A 15372-nucleotide genomic window follows, 5' to 3' on the forward strand; every position below is an offset into this window, starting at 1 on the left:
TTTTTCAGGGCTGTCCAGGGACGACTGTTGCCACATTGATGGCATGATTAGACAAGGTGGCGGCATAGATGGAGATGAATTTGATAAAGCTCAATCCTGACCTAATGATTATGGGTTCGGCAAGATGCCTGAGTATGGGACAGGGGATTGGCGAGCTTCACCTAATCAATGGTGTACAGCCACTGCCCGTGTCCCTGGTTCGTAACCACAGCATCCTCTTTGACCAGAGTCTCAACATGTGAGCCTGTGGCCTCAGTTGCTAAGGCTGGTTTTTTTTATCTGAGGCTGCTTCGGAGCTTGCATCCACTCGTGCTTCTATGGACCATGAGTCACTGGTCCATGCCTTTGTGTCTACACGGTTGGACTTTGGGAATGCCTTATATGCAACACTGCCAGTGTGCTTGATGTGGCGGCTCCAGTTTGTGCAGAACGCTGGTCGGATACCAAGACGTGTTTCTCGCTTTGAGCATATTACTCCTATCCTGTGTGATCAGCACTGGCTTCCAGTGGTCTTCTGTGTTCAGTTCAAGTTCTCCGTAATGGCCTTAAACACTTGCAAGGTCAAGGGCCTGCCTATCTGCAGTCTCATTTGAAGCTACGGAAGGATACTGGATATGATCTCAGGTCTTCAGTGGGATCTGCCCCTCCATGCCAATGGTATGGCACCCTACTCTGGGTGGGCAGGTCTTCTCGTGTGCAGCTCCAGAGGTCTGGAAGTCTCTATCCCCAGAGCTCGGGTGTATATCTACTTTACCACTGTTTTGTGCTCGGTGTAAGACTTACCTTTTCCTTCTGGCTTTTCCTGTCTAACAAAATAATTGTATATCATTTTCATTTGTTTAACTGTAATGTATTGCGATGCTCCCTTAAGTGGAGGCGTGTTTTTACTAAAAAAAATAAATGATGATGGCGAAATAGGAAGTAACATGGCAGCCACATTGGATCATTAATAAGGTCAGCCCAAAATAATTGATCCTTTGTCTGCCAAAGTCAAGTTTCACCAAGGCCACAAGGCCTGGCACCATAAAGTCCTGTGTCATGTTGGTGAATGTTTTGTGACTTTGAGCCATCTGCTTGGACGTGGTAAAAACATTTTAAAAGGCTTTTGCAATTGGCAGAGCTAAGTGTCCCCTCTCACCTTTATATTTCCAGCTGCTGCAAATCTGTAACAGCCTTTAATGTAACTGTGGGAGTGTAATGTAGCTGCAGTAGATCAGTAAAGCAAGGGATGATCCATGCTTTTCATTTCTTTTGTCAATAAGTTACATTGATAATACGCAAAACAAGATTACCTGAAAGTGCTTTCTCGTAGTGTTTCCCCATTGTCACAAAGTTCCTCAGGCTGGGGTTGAACTGGTCTAATATAACCTGTAGGAGAAGAGAGGGATAGAACAAAATTCAGCTTTAGTGCTGTGTGTGGTGCAGGGATTATTTCATCTTGTCTATTCAGCACAGACATGGTTGAACAAGCATGACCACGTTGTGGGTCCAAAATATTTGGTTTTTACATATAACTTTTGTTTTTTTGAGGGATCGCTGTTGCAAAAATGGTACGTTATTATTATTATCTTTTTTCTGAAGCGTCAACATATTCTGCAGCACGGTATAATGGGGTACAACGTTATGTATATTACAAAAATATACAGTAACATACAGGTGAGGACAAACCTATACAAAGGGGTAATGTGTGAGCTTACAATCTACATGGTTGTTGATATATATACTTGAGGGAATATATGTAATAAGGTGCGACAGGTGCCTTTAAAAGCAGCATTTCAAGCACTTGTGAAATGTTGGTGTCTCTAGAAAATGTTAACTTATTTTATTTAATAACATCTTGCTCCCAAATTGAATGGGCTGAAAGGTGTCATCTGCTGCAGGAAGATATCTTTAAGGTATAGCGCTACTTAGTAAATATGGCCCAAACCGTTTTGGTGTAGTGCCCAGCCCGACAGGAAAAATAACTTAGGGGAATAAATGTCAAGAGTCACACATGGGCATTATAACATTAAGCTGGCACTGAAATAATAAAATCCACAAGGCATAAATCATAGAAAATTGTGGCAACTTGCTCATCTGGTGTAATGGAGTGAAGTGTTTATTTTAGATTTTAGGTTAGAACATCCTTGGTCCATATTTGTATCTGCTTGTCTTGTTTTTGTCAATAAATGCACCAGGTTCATATGCCATTAACGTCTGTAATTAACAGATTAGTGGAAGATGAAACAAACTAAAATAACACGTTTCATATATTTGAAGTCAGCACAAATGACCACAAAATGAATCAGACTGCATCATTTTGGTGTGTATATATATATATATATATATACGCTAATGCAGCAGTGCTCAAACTCGGGGGCACTAGATTTTCTGGGGGGGGGGGGGAGGCGCGGAAGTTATAGAGGTCCCATACTCTCCCCCCAGGCATTTTAATTAAATGCCGGGGGACCGCGCGATGCCTCTATAATACACTTGCCTTCCCTTCCAGCGACGCGTCGTCCTGGTAACCCGACGTCAAATGACGCCAAGGGGTCAAGTGATGTCTCATTACCATAGCAACGTGACGCCACATGACACCGCACGTCATTCAACGCCAGGGTCGAGCAGGGGGGGGGGGCTAGGCGCCAAGGAGAGCAGGCAGGGGTGCACACGGGAAAATGTTTGTGCACCCCTGCCCTAATGTATAAAGCATGGCTATAAGTCATGTAGTGGCAAAACTGACACAAAGAGCAACATATTCATGCTTCTTGATGTGCCAACATAGCCTATATTATTGTTGTGTCCCGTGTGCGGTTTTTTTCTTAAGGAATTCTAAAAATATATTGTGAAATTCTGCAGAACCCCGACCCTCTCTGATAGCACATCTGAGATCAGATACATTGTAAGGAACCCCAACCCTCTCTAATAGCGCGTCTGAGATCAGATGCTTTGTAAGGAACCCAACCCTCTCTAATAGCGTGTCTGAGATCAGATGCATTGTAAGGAACCCCAACCCTCTCTAATAGCGCGTCTCAGATCAGATACATTGTAAGGAACCCCAACCCTCTCTATTAGCGCGTCTGAGATCAGATGCATTGTAAGGAACCCCAACCCTCTCTAATAGCGCGTCTGAGATCAGATGCATTGTAAGGAACCCCAACCCTCTCTAATAGCGTGTCTGAGATCAGATGCATTGTAAGGAACCCCAACCCTCTCTAATAGCGCGTCTCAGATCAGATACATTGTAAGGAACCCCAACCCTCTCTATTAGCGCGTCTGAGATCAGATGCATTGTAAGGAACCCCAACCCTCTCTAATAGCGCGTCTGAGATCAGATGCATTGTAAGGAACCCCAACCCTCTCTAATAGCGCGTCTCAGATCAGATACATTGTAAGGAACCCCAACCCTCTCTAATAGCGCGTCTCAGATCAGATACATTGTAAGGAACCCCAACCCTCTCTAATAGCGCGTCTGAGATCAGATGTATTGTAAGAAACCCCAACCCTCTCTAATAGCGCGTCTGAGATCCGATGCATTGTAAATTCTTCTGTATTTGGTAAATGGTCAAATAACCCGAAAATTGCAGGGAACCTTTTAGGGATGGCCGGGGAACCCAAGGGTTAGAGACTGAGTTTGGATGTTGTACATTTCTGTTGTTGTTGGTGGCGCACATATGCAAATGATCCGCAATAATAAATTACAAGCATGCACCGCTTCTCTGTGCCATAAATGCCTCAAAATTGTCTGCCACGTTTTTCTTGCCTTAAGGACAAATTCAGGTACAAACAAACAATTTTGAGTGCCTTGCTATGTATGAACATGACGCACACCATGCAAAGAATAAGAAAACATGCACCAAATGTAAGAACATGAATAGGGACAACATGCCAACATATGCTGCTAATTATTTTAGGTGAGAAATTCATTTTTTACACATTGCAATTGCCCCCAATAAACCTGCTATTGAGCCTTAACCCTTTCATTGCCTTAGCGGCTATCCACTAAGGTAATGAAGCTGCTTTAATGTACATTTTATTACTAAAATAACTCGGGATGCAGGGGATCCCCGAGGCTGAAATCAATGCGGCTCAACTCAGGAGACCCCCTGCTCCCACACACTATTAATAAAAATTAAATTAAAGCTGCTTCATTACCATAGCGGATAGCCGCTATGGTAATTATTTTTTTTTATTGTTATTGGGGTTTTGATACTAATGTACATGAGCAGGGGGTCTCCTGAGCTGAACCGCATTGGTTTCAACTTCGGGGACCCCCTACTTCCCGAGATACAGGCCCCGTTATGGGGTGCCGGTATCCCAGTGCAGGATTTAAATCCCACGGTCACGTGACTCGGGAGATTTAAAAGCACAGGGGATACCGGCATCCCATACTGGGGCCCGTATCTCGGGAAGTAGGAGGTCCCCGAGGATGTAACCAACGCGGTTCAGCTCAGGAGACCCTCTGCTCATGTACACTATTATTAAAATCAATATTTTTACTGCACGATCGCCTTTTAGAGCCGTGCATGGAGATGCAGCGTCTCCATGCAGCTCTTACAGGGTGCAGTTTTTTCTATCAGCTAGAATTTATAGCGCGATAGCACTGATACAAAAAACAGGTTGGACGATAGTGCATTTTTTTTTATCGGCCTTAAAAAATGGCCTTCACTTCTTAGTGAATCTTGCTTTTGGCTTCATGTCTTACAGCGTGATAAAAAAATGCATAGTCGGACGCAAGAGCACTGATTTTATCACTGCTTTTGAATCGGCCCCTTTGTCTATTAAAAGTTAAACAACATACAAACTAAGCAGATACCGTATGATCGACAAACTATAGCATAGTCAACATTGCCAATCCTTTTGCACAATTTATACATACTGACTTATTTAACTGCACAGGAACAAAACAGGGTGGTTATATTGACAACAATGATGTATCCTTGTGAAATACAGTATATAAGAAAAAATAAAATGCACTCAGTCCAAGATGCCACCTAGAATATAAATAAAAATAATATAATGTGACAAGTGTATGATGTATATCAGCGTTGCGCAAACTAGGGGGCGCGCCCCCCGCAGGTTTACAGAGGCCCCGCGCGCTTCCCGAAGGTGCTTAAATTAAGCGCCAGGGAAGCGGCGAAGGCCACTGTAAACTGCACTTACCTTGCTTCTGGAGACGCGTCGTCATGGCAACGCGCCGTCAAATGATGCCGCGAGGTCATGTGACATCACGTTGGTCATGACGCCGATGCCAAGGTAAGAGGGGGTGGGGCACAAAGAAAGGGGAAGAGCAGGCAGAGGGGCGCAGGGAAAAAAGGATTGCGCTCCCCTGATGTATATAAAATATACTTTATATACAGTAGCGGCCGGGCTGAATCTAATGCAGCTGCCACCGCAGTTTATAAATAGCGTGGGCGGCGCACGGGCTGTCTTCGGCCAAAAACCAGCCGGTTTTCCCGCGCCTCGGGCGCTTTCAATAGTAAGCGCCATTAGCGCTTATCTATTGAAGCGGCCGCCGCGTGGGAAACTCCGTTTTTAAACGGAGATCAGACCCGCGGCTAACCCGCTACGCTCCCGGCAAGCTTTAGAATGAGCTTGGCTGGGACAGTATGTAGTAAAAGATGACTGTGAATTATCTCTTTATAGGTGCAATAAGTGTATTTGTTCCATCTATTTATATTTGTTGTGATATAAAATAGTAATATTAAATGCGTATGTAAACGAGGGCCTTAGAGGGTTAACCATGTGGGCTCACACAGTAACATTTATATCCCACTGCGTAATACTATAGGCTGAATTGGCAGAGCCTAAGTCCAGCCAACTTCTGCCTGGTGACAGTGACATCACAGTAGGATATAAATAAAGAGAGAGTGAGAAGGTGCTGGGACGCTGGTTCCTGGAGGAGTTATAGTGGAGGAGCCTCCCTGTGAATAGTGTAAATATGTACCTTGTGCCTGGAATATCCCCTCACATGGAGCCCATTTAAGCAAATGCATCACAGAGAGAGAGAGAGACAGAGAGACAGAGAGAGAGAGAGAGACAGACAGAGAGAGAGAGAGAGACAGACAGAGAGAGAGACAGACAGAGAGAGACAGAGAGAGAGAGAGAGAGAGAGAGACAGACAGAGAGAGAGACAGACAGAGAGAGAGAGAGACAGAGAGAGAGAGAGACAGACAGAGAGAGAGAGAGAGACAGAGAGAGAGACAGAGACATGAAGAAGTGTATGTTATGACCTGAGCACTTATCAACTGCGGTTAATAAAGCTGCTGTTTGTATGAATAAAGTTCCTGGCACCCATCATTGCATTACCAACACCCAGACTGCATGGATCCAGCACCCTGACAAGGTAACACAGTCTGAGCATGCCCTGTAAATAGACACTCAATTGAAATTCCTTAGGAGCCAGGCAAGGAGTGTTACATGTCTTTCTTTCTATTAAATCATATATAATTCACATATATTAACTATATATCTAATTAAAATGAACTAATATTTGTGAGTACAAAACAAACTTTGTGGCTATTCTCCCTAAATCAGTGTATAAACACATATAAAGATACATTGAAAATATATCGCATAAAAACAATGTGAAAAGTGTTGCTTTATAACTTGGAAACATTTCAAACTTCAAAAAATCTCATTGAGGGTCTGTAGCTGCTCCTCAACCTTCTGTAAATGTAGAAACTACAAAACATATGATGTATCCTTATTTTTAAAGGAGTGTTCCAAGCTTTTTTTTTCTCTAGGTATGAAGCAGGGGATCTTCTGAGATAAACAGCGTTAATTCCCCCCCCCCCCCCCTCATCTCCCCTGGAACCCCTCTGCTTCCGGAGATACCTACCTCTGTAGGTGCTCCATGATTCTATAAATCTCCGGCGGCTAACTAACCCATTACAATAAATTATTATTTAAATTAAAACATGGGGGGGAGGGGGGCTTCAGGAAAGCATTTATCCTCTTCCAGCTAATATTTTCATAATCACTATGTAGAGTTTCTTTTTGATCACTAAAAAATATACCAGAACTAAAAAAGATCCCCCCCACAACCTCTCCCTAGCCCCAGAGATTTTACCAAAGTTACCAACAGTCCCACTCAGTGGAATGATTCATAATATGAAGGAATGCGTTTCTGGACTCACTGGCACACACGAGGTTAAATTACCTGAAGCTCATTTTGGATGTTTCCCTCTTATTAACAGCCCGAGGGATCTAAAACAGCTTCAAACTTGCAAGGATGTTCAACACTGACATTTTTGTGTTCCATTGCATTTGTAATTCTTGAACCAGCTGGCATTGTGTCGGTCATGAAGAAGAACTTATCATTTCTATTTACATTCTAAAGATGATCAAAGCTATTTACTTTGAAGCCCTTCACAAACAACTTCCCAAATAGGCGAACATCTGCTTAGTGATTTTGGTGCCACACTTGATGCATAACCATTCATTTGCTAACCATGTTTAACGTGTAGTAGAGCTTCTGGCAGCTGGTGGCCTCTCATGGTGACAATGAGGACTCCAGGCTGCACAACCTGGGCGGAACCAGTACAAAAGAATTGCACTGGTTGTATTAAGGGAAAATCTCAGAGTGTTTTCAGTGGAATTATTTTTCTTTGAATATGTGCTTCTGGGGGGTTTTGCACTGGTTATGCAAACACACCCCAATTACTTTTTAGCACTACTGATCATAACCAGATTTTTTTAAACCAGTTAAATGCTCCATATCTTAACAATTAACACTACAATTTTCAATTTTGTAGGAATAATAAGTGCGGTGCATCGCCCAACACTGTTATTTGGTTAGATGATAAACACTGATTAAATTAACTTCTAAAAGGGGTATTTTCCCCCATGGACATTCCATGGTAGAAGGCTTTTACACTGGTCAAAAACAGACTATTCTTATATCTTTGCACTGCCAGGGCATAAAAATCTGCTACTCAGCACAGTGAGAACACTGACACACTGTTCCGGCTTCTTAACTAAGCTCAGCGCCTGAGCCCTTCCTTGGCAGTGTGGATGTTACTTGTCATGCTTAAAATTCTGCAATGGTCTGCAGATTTTTCGAACAACTAATACATGTCTGGGGCACTTTTCTGCATCAAAGTGCCTATTTCCTACACTTGTATACAGAAATAATTCAGGCCCCTGTGATGGTCTGATTGTTGCCTGATTAGTTTTTCAGAAGCATTTGTTCGTGCTCTTGTTCAGTTCTCACTTGACATGGGCAGCAAGGCACAGGCCTTTGTTCCTTTAGCTCATGAGCACAACCCATTAAATGTGCGATTCCGATACTTTAATGGTGTCATGACAAGTCTAACAATCAGGGACTACTGAAATATACAACATCTCAAACATGTTCAAACAGCTTGGTTAAATATTTACCTAGATTATGAGCAATAAACCTAATTTGAAATAATGGAAAAATTACAGTCTGCAGCCTGTACATGGTATAAATATCTGTTCACCACCCCAAGAGCTACTTATATATACAAATCCTGCTTTTGTATGAAGAATGAAGATAAAAGCTGTCATTAGGATACATACATCTCTTTGCTTTGTCATAAAGCTGCTACAACCCTACACTCGTCATTGTATTTTATCTGGAGGGGGCAGTACCAGTGCTACCTTCAGCGGTAGGTATCTGGAGGAATCTGGCGCTGAAATAAAGGCCGTTTAGTTCCAAGGGACCCTGCTTCCATCCAGGAATAAAAAAAAAGGGGGGGGGCAGGGGTAAAAAAATATATAGTAGGAATAGTATTATAGGAAAAAGTGCTACTTTATTACTCACCTTTTATAAAAGCTATATCTGTTAATGGTGGAAAAGCTAACTCAAAAAACGCATTTTGTAAACAAATACAATCATAATCATACGTAAGCCAAACATTGGGCTGCTTTGTCTCCTTTAGAAATTAAAATGTGTTTCTTGTCTAAGTTGCTAGTGGTGTGCCTGTCACTCAAGTGTCTCCTCGACTACTGTTTGTCTGTTCGGCAGCCCGCTCAACACACAGTGACGTCCCACACGAGTCAAACCCTTCCCAAGTTTCTGATTACTATGTTTGCAAACTCATGATCTAAAATACCTACATGTAGCTGACTACTGTAAAAAAAAAAAAGCTATCAATCTATTTAAACTGGTGGTTATCAATCTACAGTACTTAAACTGTAACATGAATTATAAAGCTCTCTTCTAAGACAAATTGGCTCATATTTACTAGACTACTAATCCACTTTGAACAGGCAGTGAAGTCTCTGTACTCTTTAGTATGTATGGGTCATAATCTTTGCCTATATATATATATATATTTTTATATATATATATATATATATATATATATATATATATATACCCACAGATATATACATGTATATATATATCATATAAAATATTACTTGTGTGCACATTCACATCTGTCAGACAGGTCTGCAACCCTGCTTTTCACCATTATCACCTAGAATACAGTGCTTGCACTGCAGCAAGGGATTCTGGGAAATGACATGCAAATGAGCACACAGTGCCACCTTTTGTCTCAAGCCCACATTACATGGACACCCTTAAGCCAATGCATGCTGCTTTAAACACAGCTTTGAAACATAGCCAGGGATGAGATGCAAAGCCAATAAACCCACTCACAGACACACTGTTTCGACCTTGTGGGTCCGTTCCGTTTGCGGTTGGTTGTACTGGCTTTGCTTGTATCAGACATGAGTAGGTCTTCACCACACATTATTACGGTTATGGTGAGTAAAAAGGTGACTAGGGTTGCAGACCTGTCTGAGAGATGGGAATGTGCACACAAGTAATATTTTTATATGCTATATGCTATAAGGTGGAGGGTTTTTAGTCACCTTTTTACTCACCATAACCATATATATATATATATATATATATATATATATATATATATATATATATAATCCCCTTCAGCCCCGTCAATCAACTGCTATATGAAGGCCTCCCCAAGGAGGCCTTCAAGGTAATGTGGTTGAAAGTGTCTCATCTGCACATTGTTCCAACACATTTTCTAATTTCATTCTCCCATCTTACATTTGGCCATTGTCTTAGTCTTTTGATATCTATTGGAATCCAGTTGAGTACCATCTTTGTCCAACGATGATAATTTCTTCTTACTATATTACCAGTCTACTGCTAATTAAATTTCTTCACATGTGATGTCACAGACTTTTTTCTGCTTCCAACCCATTCATTCTTTTTTCTCTGTCTTCGGGTAATACCCAGCAAACATCTTTCCCTACTTTTTTGAGTTGTCTGAAGCTCCTGAATTAGTGATGGACAAAACTGTCCCAGCTGCATTTTCCCTCTCCTTCAGCAAAGCCCTATTTCAGGATCTGGAGTTATGTTGCAAATTTATGCGAAACAAAAAAAACATTTTTGTCCAATGATTTGCAATGTGCTGTGAAAGTTTTGCATTTCTCTATTCTAAATTATCTTCTCATTTAGGGATCAAATTTCACATCCATCCGTGAGAAGAAGCAGAATACATTGGTAGTATACATTCCTCTTGAGGCACAGTGGAAGGTTCCTTTCAAGGATTGTCATATTTCTTCCAAATGCACTCCATCCCATCTTTATTCTCCTTATTTCATGCATACGGAACTCATCCATTGATACCTGCTGCCCAAGGTAAACATGGTTTTCATCTTCTAATTGTATTCCATCTACTTTGATCTTTGTAGAGTTGACACATTTATTGAACATCACTTTGGTCTGGTTGAGGTTCTCCAATTCATTCATTCATTGCTGGAGGTCTTCTGGACTTGTGTTGACAGTAACAGTGTTGTCTGCAAATCATAGGTGACTCATGTACAGATGGTCATCAGTTATCTGACAGAATGTGTTAATGAAACTAGTGTCGGATAGTGAAAGTGTTGTAAGGTAGAACCCCATTTGTTGAGCATTGGTGCGCCTTGGATAAGGCATTTTGGTGTTGGAAAACAGCCCACTGGAATGTATTGTAAGGTATCGGATATGCCATTCATCGTAAAGTGAAACAACGGGGAATGAAGACCGCCTGTATTCAACATTGATTTTGATTCCCTTTTCTTCCCAAGTATATAGGTCAGCGATCCCAAAAAACGTGGGGAATAAAAATGGCAATGGCATGGATATATTGCAAGAAAAAATAAACATCGTTGAACAAAGATGGTACTCAACTGGATTCCAAGGGAAATCAAAAGACCAAGACATTGTATTGTCTACTACATTTACACTATCTTCATAGATGCATTAAAAAATACTGTGTTACATTTCAAGACACCCAATAATAACATCTATCTTCAAAGTTAATACCATCCTTTACGTTGTTAGTGAAACTAAAATAATAATAATAATATGGGATACAAGTGGTAGAACAAAACAGACACAATTATTCCCTAGAATATATATTTTGTCTCCAAGTGAAACAGAAGGAAGGGAATCTCATAAAACATGTCAGCTCATTAAACTTGGCCAATACAGCCATTTCAAGGTTCTTCCAAACCTATGTGTATTTGTATCCATATGGCCAAGTTCCAGGAATGGTATCTTAAATTGCATGTGATATCTAGTATTGACTTTTATATATGATTGCGTGTCAACTTAAAAATAAGTAAGGAATGCCAAATGCTTTCTGTGGTATGCAATCATCAATGTTTTTCAGGGAACAAAAGTTCTACAAGTCATGTTGGTCCTGGAAAAGTGTAGGTTTGATTAAGGCTTTGGCACATATTAACACAAGGCTGCTCAACTCCAGTCCTCAAGCCCCTCCAATAGGTCAGATTTTTGGGATATCTCAGCTTCAGCACAGGTGGCTCAGTCAAAGACTGAGCCTCTGATTGAGCCACCTTTGCTGAATCTGAGATATCCTGAAAACCTGACCTGTTGGAGGGGCTTCAGGACTGGAGTTGAGCACCCCTGTAAGATGTGCCAAAGCCTTAATCAAACCTACACTTTTCTATGACCAACATATGACTAGTAGAACTTTTGATCCCTTTCAGTAATATAAAGGCATAGAATGCATTACTATACTATACACCAGGGGTGCGCAAATTTTATCCTTTGCACCCCCTCCCCCCCGCCCTATCACCTGCTCTCCGGGCATCTCATCTCTGCGATGATACATTGTCATGGCAACGTGACATGTGATATCGCGTTGTCATGGAAACGTGTCGCCATTTGATGCCACGTTGTCGCTATCAGAAGATGCAGGAGGAGAAGCTGGACAGAAGGTAAGGGGCCATGAGCTCTCCCCCAGAAAACCATTTAAATGTTGTGGAGAAGAGCACAGGGATCTCTGTAAGTGCGGTGCTCGGTTCTGCGCCCCCCTTAGAAAATGTTGCGCCCCCTGCTATGCGCTATTGGTGTACAAACAGACCTATTTACCTTCTCTGTATCTGTGTTCGCAACATGTTACATTGAAGCCCCTCAGACAGGGAGAGGTTAATGCCATGCTATTAAAGGCAATGCTAAAAATCAGCAAGCAGCATATGGTGTGTCCTCAATATTCCTAGGCCTTGCAAAAAAGACTCATTGTTTCCCACACAGCACTGCCAGGAAACAAAGACCCCTGGGCTGTGATTTATGTTCATCTCTTCAGCTATAACTGGCAGACAGAGCTGTACAAAGCTAAAATCAATCAAGCAAAATACCCATTTTTATAATACTCAAATAATATTCTTAGTCCACAATGTTACGCCAAAGTTTTTTTTCGCATTAGTCCAATCACTCGGTTCATATTTTTGCGATTGGGAATATTTCTAGTGGCATTTTTCTAATATTAAAGTATATTTAAGCAGGTTTTTTTTAATTGTTGATGGTTTTCTAAACACTACTAATTATTTGTATTATAATATTCCCACTGTAATAACCTATTATTACATATAATAACTGTGTGTGTACTATATATATATATATATATATATATATATATATATATATATATATATATATATATATAATCAAAAAATAAATAGATGATACCGTTCTGTGGCTAACGAAATGCTTTTATTTGTGCTTTTATATATAGCAAATCAACGCTAGGACTAGCACAAAGTGATAAAAATATAAGTGATAGATAAATGAAATATTCGTGTAAATAGAATATCCGGCACTGATCTAGGAGAAATAGGCTACTAAGATGCAGTTCTAAAGAGATATGCCTATCCTATGCATATATATATCTCTCTCTCTCTCTCTCTCTCTCTCTCTCTCTCTCTCTCTCTCTCTCTCTCTCTCTCTCTCTCTCTCTCTCTCTCTCTCTCTCTCTCTCTCTCTCTCTCTCTCTCTCTCTCTCTCTCTCTCTCTCTCTCTCTCTCTCTCTCTCTCTCTCTCTCTCTCCAATAGAAAATTGAAGAGCACATATAATAAGTGTGTGTGTGTATAATAACTTAATACAGTATTCTATGATCTTAACAATTCAAACATTGTTACTGCATTTTCAGATGCATCTGTTGCTTTTACATTGAACACTGTTGTGTGGACAACTCAATGATCATTGCGTAATTATTTCTGTGTTTCTTTTCACAAACATGTAATGAATGTATCTTGTATCTATAAATATATATTTAATTCTTCATTAAGAAAACTTCTCAAAAGGCACCAGTGTAAAAGCTACATGTTGCTGTGTCAGTGTCACTTGTCGGAGCTCCTTTGGAAACAACATATTCATAGAGCAATTGCCTATTCAATAGTAACCTTGTATTTCTGCTTATAGTTGCGTGAGAAACTTGACAATATATCCTTTAAAAACTTTTTTTTTTTAAAGCTACGCATTATTGCTGTTAATTTGGAACAGATCCATTGTAGTCTGTTATTTCTGGAAAACACTTTTTTTTGGGGGGGGGGTGGTTAATACAATTAAACTGACCAGACACTTGGAAAATATAAGGCAAATGAGGCATTGAAAGACCCAAGAGAAGGGGACAAGTGCAGCACAGACACAGATGGGACGACAACTGTCAATATAACTGTGTCTATGAGTGTGAGCAATTACAGACACTAGAAATTAATGTATCTGTGAATGTGCAAATACATTTATTCAGCTTGGGACGTGTAAGAGCCCAAAGCCTACATTTACAGACCTTTTATAATTCAATGTATTTATTTGAAATAAACTAATATACAATAAATGCAATAACATATATTATTATGCACCATATTTTTGATGTAACTAACATAATACATATAGATTATTATACAGGATATATGTAATCTAATGTATACAATACTTAGATTGTAAGCTCTCCGGGGCAGGGATTTCCTTTCCTATTGTCTGATTCTATTTGTTGCAGTTCTTGTATTATAATTCCCTGTACTGTCTCTCTTCTAAAGTGCAGAGTACACCATGGGCGCTGTATAAATAAAGATAAACATACATTCAATAACATATACTGTCAATTATTTTGCACATTTGGATCTAACTTTGAATCCCCTTTCTTTAGAAGCAAAGGAGTTATGAATGGACCACACTGCACAATGCCAGCTGCATTAGCAACCCAGATCCTGCCTGCCCTAATCTTTCTCTCTGTTCGCCTCTGCACTACACTGACTGAATGCTCCATCATGCCAGCCTGACAACTGCATAGGAGGATCTTACATATATACAAGGATAGGAGAGAGTGGTCAGAGGAGGAAGGACAGAGAAGAAACAGAGAAGAGACAGGCTAAAAGAGGAATGATATGAAGACAGAAACAGGGCAAGGGCAGAAGCCCTGACAGGATAATATATGATAGATAGACAGACAGACAGATGCAGGGAGATGAGAGATCCACTCCCATCCAAGAGGAACATGAGTCAGGAAAGTGCCTCTCTCTATACTTACTCTGTACACATTTTCAGTCAGCCTATTCACCTCATCAGACCTGGACATGTTGCTGGGGTTGGAGCTGTGCACATGGAACCTTGCTGGGAGGCACAGCGAATCCAGCTTTTGAAGTACTAGGGTCCCTGGAGGCGAGAGGAGACAGGAGGTGTCTCTCTGATGTTGACCACTGACCACTGCCCAGGGCTAACGGGTAGGGAGGTTGTCTGTGGGAGGGAGAGGGGCCTGAGAGGAAGCAGGAATGGGCGGAGGCACACAGGCTGAGACAAAAGTTCTGCGGCTCAGAATGAAAACTTCCACCCAATAAGGACAGCTCTCCTGTCACCCAGCTAACGTGCTCTGCATAAAGGGAGGGGCTGTGACAGAAAGGGGAGGGGCATTCCCATCTTTAAAGACATCTGTGGAAGACTGGAAAGGGGGCTCTTAACCTACATGACTTGTTACTTCATCCACAGTCTCTTTCATCCTCTCCTGACACACTGGCTTCCCCTGTTGAGAATGCCTTAGTGAATAGGAGACATGGCACTGTAAACAGTTTCATCCTGTAATGGGGTTTCTTACCAGCAGAATCCACAG

General features: G+C 41.1%; 1 protein-coding gene across 2 annotated transcripts in view; it reads right to left on the reverse strand.

The window, feature by feature from the left end:
- The window catches only part of LOC142497514 (BAR/IMD domain-containing adapter protein 2-like), a 72057-nt gene extending 56992 nt beyond the window's left edge, over positions 1–15065 (reverse strand). The window contains exons 1-2 of one of the 2 annotated variants that reach the window (XM_075605384.1): positions 14797–15065; positions 1293–1368 (exon numbers count right to left, since the gene is read on the reverse strand). In XM_075605384.1, coding sequence (XP_075461499.1) covers positions 1293–1368; positions 14797–14844 — 124 coding nt within the window. In that variant the 5' untranslated portion in view covers positions 14845–15065. The remainder of the gene's footprint in view (positions 1–1292; positions 1369–14796) is intronic. The other variant, XM_075605385.1, reaches the window with a different exon arrangement.
- Positions 15066–15372: the final 307 nt, after the last annotated feature.

This window comes from Ascaphus truei, chromosome 6, assembly GCF_040206685.1.
Source record: "Ascaphus truei isolate aAscTru1 chromosome 6, aAscTru1.hap1, whole genome shotgun sequence".
Taxonomy (NCBI): Eukaryota; Metazoa; Chordata; class Amphibia; order Anura; family Ascaphidae; genus Ascaphus; species Ascaphus truei.